The following is a 19064-nucleotide window of genomic DNA, read 5'->3' on the forward strand; positions in this document are numbered from 1 at the left end:
GTGGCAGGGTGAGTTTGGGAGGGGTTCGTGCCTTGGGATTCGGGGGCAAGTGCTGCTCCTCACAGTGTGGCAGCTGTGGGGGGTGCCCCTGCCGGGTCGGACCCAATGCTGGGGGCTCACGCCAAAGACACTGCCGAAAGGCAGTGAACAAGTCCTCGGCCTCCCCCAGGGCGGCCAGTGCACCATGGGGTGCCAGGCTCTGTTTGCTGGCCGCCCGGCCAGGGAGCTCTGGGGTATTGGTTTTTGAATCGCTGCTTAGGTAGCTACTTGAGTCAAGGACGCTAAGTCACACTGTCTAGGGCAGAGGCCAGGACAAGTGAGGGACTGAGATAAGCTGAGTCAGCACAACCATTGGCAGGCCCAGTTGGGGAGGCATGGGGACACCTTAACTGGGTTGAGGTTCCCACCAAGGGGTGCGTGTGCTGGAATGGGGGCTGCATTCTATCTAGGAAACAGTTGTAGTCACCCGAGGCACTAGTGTGGGCTGGGATTGGATGCACCAGGCCAGTTCAGATTCTAACACCATCTGGTGTCATGAAGAACCAGAGGGTAGATGTGGGACTGATTAGGCTGGGTCTCAATCCCCTCTTGAGCCATGCGTGAGCTGTATGTGGGTATGGACAAACCATGGCTGGACTGAAACATCCAACAACAAGAACCAGAATGGGGTGAAAGCCAGCCAGGAAAAGCCACTGTTCCTGCTTGGACAGGAGGTGAACTGGGTAGGGTTGGCTCAAGGACCCCCTGGCATGCGCAAAATCTGCCATTGGGAGAGGTTCTGATGGAGGAGCCTGGGCAACTCCTCTGGCAGGACACAGTCCCTGCAGGTAAGCGCAAGAAGCATGATAGGAAACAGCCCAGAATAGGCCATGGAAAGTTTCCCACTGGCACACATTCAGCATGGGTCAGGAGCAGACCAGGCTGAATCAGTTCATGTCACCCACTGGCAAATCCAAACACCAGAACAGAGTGTGGGATGGGCCGGGTTTGGTCGCGACAAAACCAGTACACATTATGGAATGCCAGGGTGTGGTTGCCTGTACTGGATATGAGTGCAGCACCCAACCAGCACACGTGAGATCCAGGAAGGGAGGGGCAGAACTGGCAGGGGGATTAAGGGGCTGGTCCCCTCGCTGGACAGCTACTCCCACTGGAGAGCGTGGGCTGGGATAGAGACAGACCAGACTAGGCAAGGCTACATCACCTGTGCGCTGAATGTGGACTAGACCAGGGGGAAGCCAGGCTGGACTGATTATTCCTGCTGGTGCAAGCATAAATTGGAGTGGGTAAGGGATGTATGGGCATAGCCGCAACATCAGCTGGCACTGGGGACTAATTCTGTCAAGTCAAATCACAGAACCACCTAAAGAGTGCATAAACCGGGAGTGAGAGAGACCTGGGAGGGAAAAAGTGGGTTCCCCCTTCTTGGGTCACTATTCCCGTGGGAGGGCATGAAAACTAGGACGGGAGCTGGGATGGCTAGATAGAGAGGCACTCAACAACACCCGTGAGGGCTGGATGGTTGAGTTGGTTAGATAGAACTAAGCTTTAATACCCATTGACAAGTACAAGAGCCAAATGGGATGGGGGACAGACTGGTCTTCTGCTACACATACTGGCAAACCAGGGTAGGGGGCGGGCCTGGTGGGGGTTATTGTGGGTCGCCCCAACTAGGCTGCAGCTCCCACTGGTTGAAGTAAGGACCGAGCCAGACTGGACTGCGACACCCATTGGTTCCAGTGCAGCTCGGGACCGAAAACAGAACCAACCCAGCAATTGCAACCACCAGCTGATCGTGGTGATGGACTGTGCCGGGCCCTGTGCTTGCTAGAACATACAGGAAACTGGTCTGGGAATACCTCAAAGTTTCTTTGGAGATCTCCCCAATCGAACTGCTGGACTTGGAACTCTAATCAAGAAAAGACAGAAGACAGAGCAAACGGAGACTTTATAATGGACCATATCAATCAGTGGACGACCTCATCGAGCGAAACTGGCAGCGATTCATAACCGGAGAACTATTAACACCACTTGAGCACATATCTCAGAGCATGCCCCACATTCGGGACTCGGGGTGGGCGGGAAACTGGGTGGGGCTTCTCCCTCAATATCCCTCTTTACCTCAGATACATGATGGAAACAATATGGACATAATAGTATTACCCATTTCCCTATCCCCCTGAACCTTTTTTTTTTCTTTCTTCTTTTTCTTTAAATGTAATTAACTATGTAAAGATTGTCAACAACAATACAATAAAATAGATTATTAAAAAAAAAAAAAAGAAAAGGCATGGAGGAACTTACCACACACTGCTTAGCGAAAGGAGTCACTACAAAAAGACAACATCGTCAACTATGCAACACTTTGGAAAAGCAAAATTGTGAAAAGACAACCAGTTTCCAGGAATTTGAGAATGGTTACATAAAAGGGTGAAGAGGTAAACTACATGGGATCAAAATTGTTCTTTATGGTTCTATAATGGTGGATACTGAAATTTATACATCTAACAAAACTCAAAATAGAACATGAACAGTGACCCCCAGGGGTGGGCATTTGGCACGATTGTTGAGTTGCTACTGGGGATGCCTACATCCTCTAACAGAGTAACCATGTTTCAGTGCCAGATCTGCCCCTTCTTGTAGCTTTGCCAATGCAGATGCTGGGAGCCAGTAGGATGATTCAAGGACTCAGGTCACTAGCACCCACAACACTGCAGACCTGAACAGAGTTCCAGACTTGGGACTTCAGCCTGACTCGGTGTTGGCTCTTGTAGACATCTGGGGAACAAGCCAAAGAGTGGAGAATCTCTCTCACTGTCTCACTATCTCACTGACTTTCAAATACATAAATAAAATAAAATAAAATAACAAAACTAGATAATAAAATAATGAATCCTAGTGTAAATGGTACACTTAAAAAACATATTTATTTTCATTGGAAAGGCAGCTACAGAAAAGGAGATATAGACAGAAAGATCTTCCATCCACTGACCCATTGCGCAGGTGGCCACAATGACCAGAGCAAAGCTGATCCGACCCCAGGAGCTTCCTCCAGGTCTCCCATGCAATTGCAGGGTTCCAAGGCTTTGGGCTGTCCTGGACTGATTTCCCAGGCCACAAGCAGGGAGCTGAATGGGAAGTGGAACAGCTGGGAAACGAACTGGTGCCCATACAAGATCCTAGGGCAAAGACTTTAGCCACTAGGCTATCATTGCCAGGCCCAACTATGCACTTTTGTTAATAAAGATATACCAATATTGGTTCTCCAGTTTTGACAAATATATCACACTAATGTAGGATGTTAATAACATGAGAACACTTAGCAGGGAAAGGAGAGAGTATATGGAAATTTTCTGTACTATCTATTCAATCTGTACAACTAACCAGCTTTACAAAATGTCTATTAATATTCTTAATAAAAGTCAAGAAATTTAAAGTCAGTAAAGCTGGTTGTCAAATCAGTCAATAAAAAGTGAATTAAGTACTTAAGAGAAGAATTTAGATAAACAAAGAGTCCAACAAAAATCATTTAATAAGCCATCTTTGATCAGAACTGTGTGCTATGAGACCGTATATGGTTCCCCTGCAATCAAGAGTGACAATGGAAACAAAGTCTATACTGATGTGTTTTTTTTTTTAAAAAAAGCCTGCGTTGATGTAAATCATGTACAATTACAGATAAGAAAGATAATTCTACTTAACATGCCATAAGTATTTTTAAAACCAATGATTTCTCCAATGTCATTTTATTTTCACAGACTCTACTCTTTCTGAACTTTGAAGCATCATCAAGACTTTATCCAACTAGGAAAAGCAAGTAAAAATGCCCACAGAGAAGTAAGAGGCAGAAAAAGGTTTAGGTCAGTCTGAACTATAACAGGCAGAGTGTTTTCCAGAAAAGAGAGGCCGCCCTACATTGTGTTGCTCAGGCCTTGCACCCTTTTCATTCTCTTTGTACAAACACCTGTCTGCTTCACACTGATTTTTACACATTGTTCAGGATCTCAGTCTCCCCTAGGACAGCAGGTGGACACTGGGGAGCCGAAAACATTCCCAAACTCCAGGGATTGTGTCTAGTTGTTCTTATTTGAAATTCTAGAGTTACTAATTATGTATTTTGTGGTAAAATACACAAAAATACGCTTTATAATTTATGCTTTTAGGGGCCAGGTGTGGTGGGATAGTAACTAATTGTCCACCTGCAGTACCAGTTTTCATAAGGGTGCCATTTCTGTCCCAGCTGCTCTACCTCCAGGACCTCCTTTTTAATTTTTTCTTTCAGGACCTCCTTTTTAAAGGATTTATTTATTTTTATTTGAAAAGCAGATTCACAGAGAAAAGGAGAGAGAATGCCCACAATGGCTGTAGCTGACCTATTCCAAAACCAGGAGTTTCCCCCTGGTCTCCCATGTGGGTGCAGGATCCCAAGGACTTGGGTCATTCTTCACTGCTTTCCCAGGCCACAAGCAGGGAGCTGGATGGGAAGTGGAGCAGCCAGTTCAGGAACCGCCGCCCCTATGGGATGCCAGGGCTTGCAATTGGAGAATTAGCCACTTGGACGAGTGAACCAGCCGACAGAAGACCTCTCCCTTTGTCTCTACTCTCTGTGTTATCTCTGCCTTTCAAAAAAATTTTAAATAAATAAATAAAGACTTTAAAATTCAAGTCTTATGATATCTAAGTCAGTTCTCTTTTCATAAAGTCATGCAATGTATATACGATGTAAATGCCCACAGAGAGCATATGCTGAGATGTGAGGAGTTAATGTGGCTATATAACCACACCTTTGCAGGTTCACTTTCTAGTCCACCAAAGCCATGGGCTGGTGCTACTCTGTCACAAATATATTTTCAAATTACAGAAGTTATTATAGCTGTTGTAGAGAAATTAACAGCAAAACAAGGCGGATGGTCAAAAGTTGGAAGAAACAGGAAGCAACCTAATTAATTAACTAATTAAAAAGAAGTAGGAGGTGCAGAACAGTTTTAGCAGAGGTGTGCAGAGAAATCTTCAATACCATAGTGAGGAGTAACTAACCTTTGTGTCCTACCTAGTAAGGTATATGTGGATCCATGCTGCATGCTGATCGTTTCCTGTCTGGTTCTAAGCTTTCCTTGTTGTTCTCTGTCTATTCTAATTTTTTTTTGGGGGGGGGGCCTCCGGAACGACTCTGATGGTCATTGCAAGAGAGGGTGGGGATCCAAAGTTGGAACTAAGTAAGGACCTGAAAAAGCCTTGTTAGATTTATAAGCCAGTTTAGACTGTCCTAAAATCTGCCAAGTTCAGCAAAATTATGCTTCAACACTATAAACTGCTAAATACTAAAACGAAAATAGACACGAGACAGCTGAATAGTATCCCATAGCCACTTTAAGGTGTATAGCAGCTGGTTCTGTGTATAAACTAAAATTGAAATGTCAATGAAGTAGTCACAGGATGTGGTTAACAACTTGCATTTTTTAACATATTGATTACTCAATACCATGTCAATTAATTCCATAATGTTGTAAATTGTTGTTGATGCTGTGCTGCGGCTTTCAATTGATCGGGATGATGTTCTGCCAGCTCTACTTTCAGACCAGAGATGGTATCCCCAAGAAACTGTTGAATTTATCTGGACAATAAGATGCTGGACTCTATGCTTGGTATATGTTTGCAAAGAAAGAATCTTGACTGAATTTGAACTGTAATATTGCAACAAGGTGGAGGAATCCACCATGGGGGGAGGGTACAGGAAGGGGTTGGGGGAATCCCAGAGCCTATGAAACTGTGTCACATAATGCAACGTAATTAATTAAAAAAAAGTAGGAGGAAGGCAAAAGAAGGTAAACAAATACTACACTCACCACCACATTTTTGCAGCTTACTTTTGGAGACAACATGGAGGCAGGAGCTGCAAGGAAAAGATGGCACAGTTCAGGCTTCTGGTGCATGAGGGAGAAGTCTCTGGAACCAGACTGCATGGTTCTTCTTCCAGGTCAGCTTCTCCCTTGCTGTGTGACTCTGGGCAGGTTGCACAACTTCTGTTATTTCAGTTCCTCATCTATAAAAGAGGTAGCAATAATTAAGTACTTCTTCATAGATCCCTTATGAGGATTGAATAGCTTCATGCACCCACATCGTTTAAAACAGTCTGTGGCTCAAAATATACTGTGTTGGGGGTCAGTAAATTCATTCTGCGAAGACCCTGATGGCGAATATTTAGGCCTCTTAGTTCTGTCACTGCTGCCTTTGTATCACAAACGCAGTCACAAAGGCTCAGCACAATGGCTCAATGGCCAAGTCCTTGCCTTGCAAGCACCAGGACCCCACATGGGCACTAGTTTGTGTCCCAGCCGCTCCACTTCTTCCATCCAGCTCCCTGCATATGGCCTGGAAAAGCAGAGGAGGATGGCCCAAAGCCTTGGGAAACTGCACCTTTGTGAGAGACCTGGAAGTAGCCCCTGGCTCCTAGCTTTGGATGGGCTCAGCTTCAGCTGTTGCAGCCATTTGGGGAGAGAACCAGTGGATGGCAGATCTTTCTGTCTCTCCTCTCTCTAAATCTGCCTTTCAAATAAAAATAACTAAATCTTTAAAACAACAACAGCAAAAAAAAGTGACTATTCTTGGGTTCCAATAAAACTTTGTGAAGCACTACATTTGAATTCCACATAATTTTCACATGTCATGAAATATTGCTCTGATTTTTCAACTGTTAATGCAAAATCTCTCAGGCTGTATTAAAAAAAATAGGCCTTTGGGGCCCGGCGGCGTGGCCTAGCGGCTAAAGTCCTCACCTTGAAAGCCCCGGGATCCCATATGGGCGCCGGTTCTAATCCCGGAAGCTCCACTTCCCATCCAGCTCCCTGCTTGTGGCCTGGGAAAGCAGTTGAGGACGGCCCAATGCACTGGGACACTGCACCCGCGTGGGAGACCCGGAAGAGGTTCCTGGTTCCCGGCTTCGGATCGGCGCGCATCGGCCCGTTGCGGTTCACTTGGGGAGTGAATCATCGGACGGAAGATCTTCCTCTCTGTCTCTCCTCCTCTGTGTATATCTGGCTGTAATAAAATGAATAAATCTTTAACAAAAAAAAAATAGGCCTTTGGATTACAGTTTGCTGACTTTTTTCCTATAGAAAAAAACCCAACAGATATTACAATTCCATGGTCTTTGAAAAAGTTATCTGTAATGGCGCCTTAGAACAAGATGGGGTACACTGGGTAAGAACTTAAGATTACTCCCAGTGTTCTGTCACTCTCCAATGAACAATCATGCAATGAGTTCTCTGTGTTCATTTAGGAAGAACAGTGTTCTGAAAAAGCTTGCAGAAATGGAATTAGAAGGTAAGTTTATCTTGGTGCATAAATCTATGAATGATTTTTCACAGTATGCATTTTCTGTGAAAAAAAGTTTTACTTATTTATTTCTTTGAAAGGCAGTATTACACAGAGAGGAAAGGAGATAGAGAGAGCAATCTTCCATTTACTGGTTCACTGTCCAACTGGTCCCAAACAGCTGGAACTGAGTCCACCCAAAGCCAGGCACCTCTTCGGGTCTCCCCTGAGGTAACAGAGGACCCAGGCAGTTGGTTACTGCTTTCCCAGGCACATTAGCAGGGAAGTTGATCAGTAACACAGCTAGCACTGGACTCATTAAGGCACAAGCACCGCACCTGCAGCCTTATTGCTCATGCAGCACTGGCCCCTCTATGAACGTTTCGAAAATCTGTCTCTTAAACCTACACCTTAAAACATTTGTTGTGGTAGCCACCAAAATGCTCAGCAGGCTTCCTAGAAAGAAACGGGGTCTGAAAAGTGGCCCTGAAAACTAATTTTAGACAATCTTAGCAACTTTGAGAAGTGGTAGAGATTTGCAGATAAAATACACATTCTCATGCACAGAATAGTGCCTCGAGCACCACCCTAAGTTCTTAACGGGTCTTACCACCATTTAGTCCACAAAACAATCCCATGAGGCACAGAGGCAATCAACATCTCTTTGCTACAAAGCTACAGGAAGACTCAGGAACTCTCCCAACATCACACAGCAAGCTGGAGGCGGCAGGAGCTGTGTGCTGCTGCACTCAGGGTCTCAGCACTAGGCTGCAGCGTACACTCACTGGATAAACTTGGTCTGTGCACCTGCAGGTACTGACTTCGTGCTGTACCTTTATACATCCCTTCGGGCAGTCAGGAACAACATCACCCTATAGTACTCAAAGCAAATGAGATCCCACGGTGGAAACTGGATACCCACCTAACGTTCCCCTCTTCTGCGTGGGGCTGGGGGGCATGGCGCAGCCAATGAGAGCTCTGTCTAATAAAACAAACTCCTTTGTCTGACAACTGTGTATCTTTTTTCCCCCTTCCAATTTAGAGTCCCCGTTTTTTTCCCCCTTCCAATTTAGAGTCCCCGTCTACCGAATTAAAGCGGTACATGCCAGTGGCGCTTCGACTATACAGGGAGCGCTCATCCCGGTTTAGCGCCCGGCTTTGAAAAGAGAAAACAGTGGCGTTTGGTCAGGTCTGTCCCGCAAGGCGGCAGCAGCGGCAGGACCGGGTCCTGGCGGGTCCCCGACGGCGGCGTCCGGCGTCCCCGAGGACCCAACGTCCGGCCTGGGCAGCCGGGCCCGGCGCGGGAGTGGCGCGCTCTCCGCGCCCTTTCCTCTGAGGGGCAGAGTCGCCCTTGCCGCTCAAGCCTGAGGGGAGCGCAGCAGGACGGCGCGGGTTGCTCGTCGCCCAGGCGGCTATCGCCTTCCGAGGCGACCAACGCCGCCGGCCCCACGAGGCCGCCCGCTTTCCAGTCATGCCCAAACAAGGGCAGACTGCAGAGGCGCCGAGGAACCCGGGCAAAACAGAAAAGAAAAAAAAAAAAATCAGCGGGCGTTTCGAACTGACCGCCGGGGTGTGCTGAGGCGCCGGGCGGGGAACGGGCTCCGCCCTCCGGGGGGCGCCTGGGCGACGGGCGCGTGCGCGGTGCGGCCCCTGCCCGGCCGCCGCCGCCGCGGCGATGCCTATTTTAGTCAAAGCCGCTGAGGACGCAGGGACCCAGCCCCGGCCGCCGAGCCTCCAGACCCGCCCGCCGCCCGAGGATCGCGCGTCGGGCGCCCGTCGAGCCGCTGCGCCCGTAGCCCCGGTGGCTCGTGCCCCGCCGCGGGCGCTTCAAACTTTGGCCATTTGAGCCCGGGCTCGGTGCCGGGAACAAGTCAGGTAAGGAGCTCGAGGCGCAGCTGCCTTCTGCTCCCCTGCCCGCGCCCCGGGCTCCTCGTAAGCTCCAGGGATAAATCGGGAAGCGAAAGTTGGATCTGGCTCCGCTGGAGCAAGTTTGGCAGCCCCGCTTGCAGCGGCCTCGTCTCCGCGCTCTGCCCTTGCTCGCCGGCCGCGCCCTCGGTTGGCGCCCTGTCCTTGGAAGCCGCCCTTGTCCCGGCTCTCCGGGCTCCGCGGCTGCAGACCCTACGGTGTCAGCTGCCGCAGCTCGGATCGGACAGTGCCGGTGTCCCCGGGTACTCGTCCTCACCGAGCGCCGCCGGCTCCCGCGCTGTACGCTGGGCAAGCTCTTTGATGAGCTCCGCTCTCCTGTCTGCCGGGCTTCGGGCCACGGCGACTCCCGGTCCCGCGTAGTGCCGGCGTGTCCCGCACCGGGTGCGCACGGCGGGGCACCCCGTGTCGTCCGCCCCGGGTCCGAGGTGGGGCGCAGCGCTGTACAGGTCAGATCCCTCAGTGCTCGCCGCATCCTCTGCGAGGGCTCCTGTCAAGAACCATTGACTGGGAGCAAGGTGAGCGGGATCTCTGGGGCTGGGCTGGGGGGAGGCGCAGGTGACTGGGTACTTCTAATCCTCTCCCCCAACGGGAGCCCTCCTTCCCTAGTCTCATGTTTGGCCAGACGAGCCCAGAAATGGCCTACTTCATAGCGTAAGTGCGAATAGACTCACGTAATGCCATTTACCGATGCGAAGATGTGCAAGATTGCGGGATGAATTAAGTCTGCGAGCAGGAATTTTTACTCCTGGATGTGTTAGCTTCTTGTTTGTGGCTTGATGACTGGTGTTTGGTGTTACTTTCACCATTTAGCTGTTTAGCTCAGCAATACCTAACAGGATTGCACTAGAACACGTAATTTAAGGAACTAGGCCTTGAGGATATGTTGAGAAAATTTCTCTTGGTTTGGTAAAAATTCACCTGAAAGTTTACTGCTTTACTGTGAAGTTAAACTTTCCTTAGATACATCCATTCTCTGCAGAAGGGTAGTTCAGTGTGAACCACAGAAATTCTTTTGCTAATCAGTGAAAACTGGTTAGATCTGATCAATATGTATTGCCAATTATATATACAATATATAATTACATATATTAAGGTGTATTGCCATAATATAATCGCATCTTTTTTATTACTATTTTCTGTCACTTAGATTAGCAGATGGTTAATTTTTCCTATCTTCCTTCCCACCCCCTTGGACCAAAATGTGTTGCTTTTAATGGCATCTTAAACAACTTTTGTAAACCTGTAAGTGAGCTGCAGCGTTTAGCAGACAGCGCAGGTGTTATCAGTGGGATAGGAGGTGAGATGTGTCGAGGAGTCACTATGTAAACACGTAGTACTAAGGCTGTGAAAACTTGAGCAGATTTTAAGACGCTGTATTCCAGCTGCTTCTGTTCCAAGACAAAATCAGGCCTGGGGAGAAGTGACTTTGCCAGGCTAACGTGGCTTCCTGGTGGCTTGTGATAGAGGGCTAGACTCTGGCTCGGTGTGGCGAGGTCCTCCTGTGTTTGCCCTTTGGGTCTGGAAAGTGCTTTGCGCAGTTGCTGTCAAGCTTGTATCCGTGTCCTGTGACTGGCTTCTCTGCCTCAGGGGCGGTGTGGAAGTACACAGGTGAAGGACGCCTGTGCCTGTCTCTTAGAGGAGAGCCCGAGTGCACGCAGGCCCCAAGAGCCGCAGAGGTCTTAGGGGGTGCCGTGGGTAGATGACATTGGTTTAGAGAGACCGAGGATGCTCATTAGCTTTCTGTCTCCTGCAGAAATGGGAAGGGTGGGGGGAGAGGGTAATTTGGGTTTGACCTCAAATGGAATTATTAAAATAATGGTTCCTCCCATCCCAGTAAGTTTGTAGATTCAGACATTTGAACAGCAGTTGAATGTTTATGCTGCTTTCCTTTTTGCAGCAAGTCATTATAGAAATCGACCATTATTGTTACACTTTGAGGTTCTTTTAGAATTCTGTTAAGAGGTCTTTAATTAACTTGGTCATTGCATTTGTAGTTTTTGAATTTGTGTATTTTTGTGATCTGAAGAGAAGGGAAATCCTTGCATATTTGATAACAGCCTTTCAAAATGTGTACCCTGCATCAATTATTCTATAATCTAAAACTGTTCCCATGTTGAACACAATGAACAGGAAAGTAAGGTCAATTGCCTAAACTTATTTTGAAATAAATTTCATTAAAATAAGCTTAATTAAACTTATTTTGAAATAAGAAACAGTTTCTAAATTAAATTTCAAAATATTTTGTATCCTCATTTGTGACATTACTTCTGAAACAGAATAACTGGCATATTCTGTAAATCTACAGTGTTTCCACCAAAGATCCAATTTATATAATCAAAAGTAGAAAGACCTTTTTAAGGACTGGAACTTGAGGACAGGCAGTATAGATAGAAAACAGAGCTACTTCCCTCAGGTTTTACGTAAGCAAGTGGAGGAAGCAGTGATCTATGAAACGTGTTTGCTGTGGGTTCCTGCCACCTACGTAGAAGCCCTGGCTCGAGTTCAAGGCTCCTGGCATCAACCTTTCCAATTCTGGCCTTTGTAGGCGTTTGAGGAGTGAACCACAAGATAGAAATTTGTTCTCCCTCTTTGTCATTCTGCCATTCCAGTAAATTAATAAATAAATAGCTTAACATTTTTAAATAGTAAATACTAGAGTATGAATTTCTTTGAAAGTATTCAAAACTTCATTTTTCTAGTAATTATTCTTATGCTCCAATCCAGTGGTTGCCAGTAGGGATATGATGGAAGACTATGCTAACTTGGTGATTGCTGTGCTTTTGATTGATAACCCATTGTTACTGACTGCCTTTTTGATGAGTTAATTACCTCTTCCTGTCTACTACATTCAAGTCTGTAGAACTTCAATCAGTTTGTGGAAAATATTATTAGAAGATAAGTCTATTTTGGTGCAAAAATTTTCGAAATTTATGCATATGTGGGATCTTCAAAAAATTCATAAAAATGCATATTACTAAAAATATGTTTTGCATCCAAACAATTTTATTTTCATTTCATTTCTGTGCCTTCGTGTTAATATATATGCATGCACACATAAATAAATACATATTTATGTCAGGAAACAATTGTACTATGCTAAGTGCTTTTTATATGTTTAATATCATTTGATTATGTACTCTGGTTTTGCTTCAGATCATACAAATCTTTCGCCTTATATTTAATATCATTTGATTATAAGGTCAATGAAGTATTATCATTATTAAATAGATAAGGAAATGAGTACATTTAATATCTGCAGAGTTGGGATGTGACACCAAATATACTTAATTTCTATGTGCTAAAGAAGTCTATTTATGAACACTTAATGTACAAAAATTATTTTGGTATAATACCAATAGGGGTAAGAAGACACAGTTGCCATTTTTATGACTGTTCTTTCGTTGATTTGTTTTAAAACAGGAATTGTCAAGATGAACTATACGGAGTCCAGCCCATTGGCAGAACGGGCTACAGCAGGTTTTACATCTGAGTTTGAAAATATCATACCCGTGCCTTCCAATATCACCACTTGTGAAAACTGGAGAGAGATACATCATCTAGTTTTTCATGTAGCAAACATCTGTTTTGCAATTGGATTGGTTATTCCAACCACACTTCACCTTCATATGATACTTCTTAGGGGAATGATGACTATAGGTAAGATACCTGATGAGAATTTTGTGTAACTTCTAGAACTGGCAGTGGGTGGGCTTCATGCTGGGGCTTCGGGCCTATCGCATACCAAAAAAAAAAACAAAACATGGCCTTGTCACTGTGTTGGCAGTCTACCTAGTGACTTAGATCCTGTTTGTTGTTTGCTGTTGTTAGATAAAGTGTTATGTGTTTTCATATGTGGTTCAGATTTCCCACATATCAGAAAATCTGGGTGCAAGAGTGAGGACTTGCAAAGCCAGACTCTGTGGTTTGAATCCTCATTATTCTCCTTACTTAACTGTGTAACTTGGGCAAGGGATTTAAAGTTTCTACCTTTGTATTCCACACATGTCAGAAAAGGAGTAAATAATAGGACCTCATAGTGCTGTTGTGATGATTAAGTGTGTGTGTGTGTGTGTGTGTGTGTGTGAGAGAGAGAGATCTAATTTAGAACAGTATCTGGCACACAGCAAGTACTAAATTGACCTAAGTATTAATTTGAAAGGCCAATACTGCTGTGGGCAGTAAGGAACATGGGGAAGCAAAATAATTCCCATACACAATAGTTCAAGCAAAACACTATTTTTGGCCCTAGTCACCTTAATTTAAAAAGTTAAATTGATTCACAACAAAATACTAAAATGACTGAATCTGTTGTTACAGCCAGTAATTCTTGTGAGATTATTCTGATTATTTAATTCTTGACCCATTTACTGGATGCGTTTTTGCACCCGTGTAGTGTGTAGTGTGTTAGACAAAGACAGAAGAAAGCAGTCTCCATCCTTGACACCTGTGGGAGCTGTGGGAACCAGGACCAGCATGTAGCCATCCCAAGAAGCAGCTCAGCCACTAAGCAAAATGCCTGTCCCAATCATGAGTTTCAGGACATTACTTTAGAAGAGAAATATACCGAAAAGATAGCCTAAGCTAACACTCTATTCTATATATGCAAAAAGTGAGGTCTAAACATGTACAATGATCTACTAAATATTAAAATGGAGAAAAAAATTGGCCACCCCAGGACTTAAAAATCCTGCTTCTCTTAGTCATTCAGTTATGTCACCCACTCCGTTTTAAGTTATAATATTTTAAATTACTTCTATAATTTTATGAAACATGATTTAAAAACACGTTTTTACATTTTGGACTTTACTCAGATGCTTCAAATCATTCTGATGAAATAAAAAGCTCACAGATGAGTGGTGGTGGCTCCAAGAGTTGGATTCCTGCCTCCCTTGTGGGAAACCTGAGTTCCCAGTTCCCAGTCTCAGCCCAGGCAGTCAAGAACATCCTGAAGGAGTGAACCAGGGCATGGGAACTTTCTGTCCATCCTGTGTGTATGTGTCTGCTTGCCTCTTAAATAAACAATTCAAGATTTACATGGGAGGTTGGCTTTTTGTATGCATATTTTTTGAGATATTTGTACCTTAGTGACCATTTTGTTAAAATTAGAGTAAATGTTAACTCTTATGCCTTAAAATTGACACAAAGGCAACTAGAGATATGGAAGCTGAGAATTGGTAAAGGAAAACGGGAAGATTCTCATATCTGAATGAAAAGTCATCAAGCAAAAGTTTGAATAGCTAAAAAATTTTGGTCCAATTTTGACCCACCAACAACCACGGAAATGCAAAATAAAATACAGAGTTCCTCACTGTCAAATGAAGTTTTCTAATTTTATAATATTGGCAACTTAATATTAGTATTCTCAACCAATAGTACTGCAAATTTGGACAGACTTTTTCGAAAAGTTTTTCAGCATTATTACAAGCTTTAAAGTTAATTCCTTTGACTCCCTTTCAGTAGCCCAGGGCAAATGAACAAAATTTTTTACACACAAAGATGTTTATGCTACTTCTCAAAAGTTATAACCAAAAACTCCAGAAAAAGGGAATTGGCTAAATAAACTATGGTTTGATCAATTATAATAAGTACAAGCTATGCTTACAGAGAGTTTTAATAAAATGAGAAAGCCATTACAATAAATAAAAAATCAGAGATTATTTTAAAAAGATTTTTTTGGGGGGTGGAGAAAGATTTACAGAGAAAAGGAGATACAGAAAGAAAGATCTTACATCCACTGTTTCACTCCTGGACCGTCCTTGACTGCTTTCTCAGGCCACAAGCAGGGTGCTGGAAGGGAAGTGGAGCAGGCAGGACACAAACCTACATCCATATGGGATCCTGGCGCATGCAAAAGCGAGGACTTTAGCCACGGGGCCACCACACTGGGCCCAAAAGCAGGGCTTTTAATCATATGTATAATCATACCAACTAAAACTGGCACAAAAACTGTAAGATAGCATTAAAATATCAATAGAGGTTTCCTTTCAGTGGTAAAAATTAAGGGATTTTCCCCCTCTTTGAAAAATATTTTCTATGCAAATGTTCTGCTACAAAGCATGTTTTATTTTACTACCCAGACAAAAACAAACTTCAGTGTTATATTTGAGAAATTCCTAAGATATGACTTAAATGTTGAGAATAAAATATTTGTTGAACTACCTGCTGAAGCTATTCTAGATATCTAACATATGAACTCTGCTCTCCAACAGGGTGTACCCTTTATATCGTCTGGGCCACTCTCTTCCGATGTGCCTTGGATATCATGATCTGGAACTCAGTGTTTTTGGGTGTCAACATGTTACATCTTTCCTATCTTTTGTATAAGAAAAGACCGGTAAATATCAAAAATGCATAAAGAAGTGATTTCTAAGCTGAAAATTTCTAAAAATTGCTTCGTCCAGAATGAATGTCTAACATCTCCAGTCCCTTTGACACTGTTATAGTCCTTTGTTCCTCTCTCTGTGATTGGCACAGAGTGGGGGTGCGTACAAACTTTTGATGAGTGAATTTTTTCAAAGAGGAGATGAATCAGCAGGGCTTCATGAGGAAACTGGGCATGAAGTGAGAGTTGCAGGGTGAGCAGTTGTGAAGCTGGGCCAGCGGATGGTCAGATAATTCCTCTATGACTGTGCTGTGGTAGCTGGTAAGCCTACGAGCGGCAGCAAGTGTTTGAAAGAAATTATTTTATATACACAATACTAGAGCTCTGGAATGGGGGTATTGATGATAGTAATAATAAGGATTACAGTTCCTGAATAGCAGAACCTACTGAGCCTCTGAAACACAAGGCTCTAAAGTGGCTGATGTGATCCTAGCAAAGTGGATAAAGCACTTTGGGTCTGCGCTTTTGTTTCTTCTTGGGCTGTAAAAACCTGCTCTTTGGGAAAATATAAATGAGGCTACTCCCTCAGAATGAAACAGCAGACGAGCAGGAGCATGCTGGAGTGACGTCCGGGAGGAGCCGCTCTCACGACCCAGGGCCGCGAGAGCAGGGCGTCTGCTGAGGAGTTCACCGGGACGGGGTTTGTGGGCAGCACAGTACAGCTCTCTATCTCCCCAATTAGTGTGACTTCCAGAAGCAAAGGCTGGGGCTAGGGCCACTGGGGCATGACCTGGGCTTTGGAGACTCTGACAACAGAGACCATTAAGCTACTTAGCTTTCCTCTGTGTCCACCAGCCAGTCCTCTTTACCAGTATCTTTTCTGTGGTACCAAGTTTATTTCAGCTTAGCATGAAACTGCTACACTGAGACACTGTCACACCTTTGCTGTTCCTTCACGGTGCTTAAGGATGCATACATGCGAAGCAGTGATGGCAGCTGGAGATACTTGTTTTCTTACCCGTTGGCACATTCAAATTACATGGAGATAAAGCACTTAAAGTGTGTACACTATATCAGTTCTATTTTACATGAAGCCCTACTTTTATGTTTATTTTCTTGCCATAACATATCAATGTCATTCCTTTCTGTGGAACAAAAGGTTTTGTGCTATTTATAGAAGGTGCTTTGATTGGGAAGGTGAAGTTGTAACAACATTCTAAACCTCAGCAGTTGCTTTATAGCCCATAGAAGGAGATGTAATCAATAGTGCACATCTTCCCCTTATGCTCTTGAGAATTCAATTTAACTACAAAGGTGCCCTTTTAACATCTACAGTATAAACTGACATTACCATTGACTCTCATTGGAAAATTTCATTAACCTAACCACAGCAGAGCTATGGTTATGTAGCATGGATTCATTATTTATTCTCAAAACTGCATTTAACCCCAGAAGATAGTTTGTTGGGCCTGCTGTATCAGGTCATCACTGTCTTTCAGGTGAAGATCAACAAGGAGCTCCATGGCATCTACCGGCGATTGTTCGAACCACTCCGTGTGCCTCCAGATTTGTTCAGAAGATTAACCGGACAGTTTTGCATGATTCAGACGTTGAAAAAGGGCCAGACCTACGCTGCAGAGGATAAAACCTCTGTTGATGACCGTCTGAGTATTCTCCTGAAGGGAAAGTAAGTGCTCTGTGATAATAAGAAATTTCCTAGTTTGCCTTGAATTCTCTTGTGGCCTGCGGGATGGAACCCAATGGAAGGAAATGTTTCCAACCCATGGAAGAAGCAGTCACAGAATGTATTGTTAGTGAAGTTTCACTTTACAGCTCTGGTTTGGAATGCAAGAGAGAAGCATGTTAGATAGAATATACTGCTCCGAATCTTGTTGATATCAGAATTTTGCATTGTAAATAGTTTTTTTTTTAAGGTTTATTTATTTTATTACAAAGTCAGATATACAGAGAGGAGAGACAGAGAGGAAGATCTTCCGTCCGATGATTCACTCCCCAAGTGAGCCGCAAAGGCCGATGTGCGCCGATCCGAAGCCAGGAACCAGGAACCTCTTCCGGGTCTCCCACGCGGGTGCAGGGTCCCAATGCATTGGGCCGTCCTTGACTGCTTTCCCAGGCCACAAGCAGGGAGCTGGATGGGAAGTGGAGCTTCCGGGATTAGAACCGGCGCCCATATGGGGTCCCGGGGCGTTCAAGGCGAGGACTTTAGCCACTAGGCCATCGTGCCGGGCCCCATTGTAAATAGTTGAATTTGGATCTTTTATTTCAAGTTAATGAGAAAAAGTTGAAGTAGGTTTAAGTCAGGCATTCACACTCAAGAAGCTTATGCATGCTTCAGTAGCAATTTATTTTTTGAGTATCACAAAAACATAATTTCTAGAAATATCAGACCCCATGGGGAGAGAGCCAGTAGATGTTGTGCTGGCCAAACTATTAATAGTTTCACTTTCTCAAAAATCTCCCAGTTTGAGTAACAGATTGCATGGTCACTCTATTTGTATGAGGAATGACGCTCATCAGAAGGCACATGTTTCGTTCAATAAGGAATGCAAGGTTTTCTTGTTCTTAGGTTGTCTTCTGAAAGTGCTTTTAATTATGCCCTTCATCTGTGGCATCTTTGACGCTTTCAGTACTGTGGAAAGTACAATGCTGAATGCCTTAAGCTTATCAGTAAGGAAAAAGAAAGTACAATCCCACAAGATTACAATGATGTTGGGGAATGTGATATTATTTGTGCCAAATGATGTGCTTACTAACATTGATGATTTCTGTACAGAATGAAGGTCTCCTATCGAGGACATTTTCTGCATAACATTTACCCCTGTGCCTTTATAGATTCTCCAGAATTTAGATCAACTCAGATGCACAAAGGTGAAAAATTCCAGGTATGCTTTCATGTGATTTTTAAAAAGATTGAAACTAGTTATATGGCTCATTCAAAATTCAAGTGATATTAATAGTAAATTGGCCATTGTTTACTGAATAAAAAAGAGCTTTACCATATGGTATGTATTATATGGTATGTATTCATGACCTCATTTTTCAAAAATCTTAAAATAATGTGTAGTGCACAAAAAGAGGGCTGGAAAAATACATATATCTTAATTTGGCCATAATATTAATTTGTTATTTCTGATTGTAACATTGACAGCTTTTTACTTTCATTTTGCTTATTTAAATTTTGCCATAGGAAACATATGCATTTTTTTCTTGTGAGAAACAAGGAAAATGTCAGTTACAGATAATCAGTATTCCTAATACATATAGCTGATTTTGCGCTAGAAGAGTTATTTTGCGAATCCTTTTATTGATGCACAAAGGAGTCTCTTTACTCTTATACTAAAATAATTTAAGGGAAAGGAATGAATTCTTCTAGCAGTACTCATTTAAACATGGAATACTCAATGTGATTCTGTCTATATTTTAAAAAACAGTTGTTTGTTACTTAATTCTTTGCCCTGATTCTCGCCGGCCCAGCCCGTCC

At 44.0% G+C, this 19064-nt stretch overlaps 1 protein-coding gene across 3 annotated transcripts in view; it reads left to right on the forward strand.

Moving 5' to 3' along the window:
* The first annotated feature begins 8947 nt into the window (after positions 1-8947).
* Positions 8948-19064, forward strand: part of BVES (blood vessel epicardial substance) — a 38452-nt gene continuing 28335 nt past the window's right edge. The window contains exons 1-6 of one of the 3 annotated variants that reach the window (XM_058660359.1): positions 8948-9189; positions 10388-10537; positions 12661-12897; positions 15450-15574; positions 17062-17249; positions 18357-18465. In XM_058660359.1, the coding sequence (XP_058516342.1) occupies positions 10396-10537; positions 12661-12897; positions 15450-15574; positions 17062-17249; positions 18357-18465 (801 nt within the window). In that variant the 5' untranslated portion in view covers positions 8948-9189; positions 10388-10395. The remainder of the gene's footprint in view (positions 9190-10387; positions 10538-12660; positions 12898-15449; positions 15575-17061; positions 17250-18356; positions 18466-19064) is intronic. The other 2 variants (XM_058660372.1, XM_058660364.1) reach the window with 2 other exon arrangements.

The sequence above is a fragment of the Ochotona princeps genome, chromosome 1 (genome assembly GCF_030435755.1).
Source record: "Ochotona princeps isolate mOchPri1 chromosome 1, mOchPri1.hap1, whole genome shotgun sequence".
NCBI lineage: Eukaryota > Metazoa > Chordata > Mammalia > Lagomorpha > Ochotonidae > Ochotona > Ochotona princeps.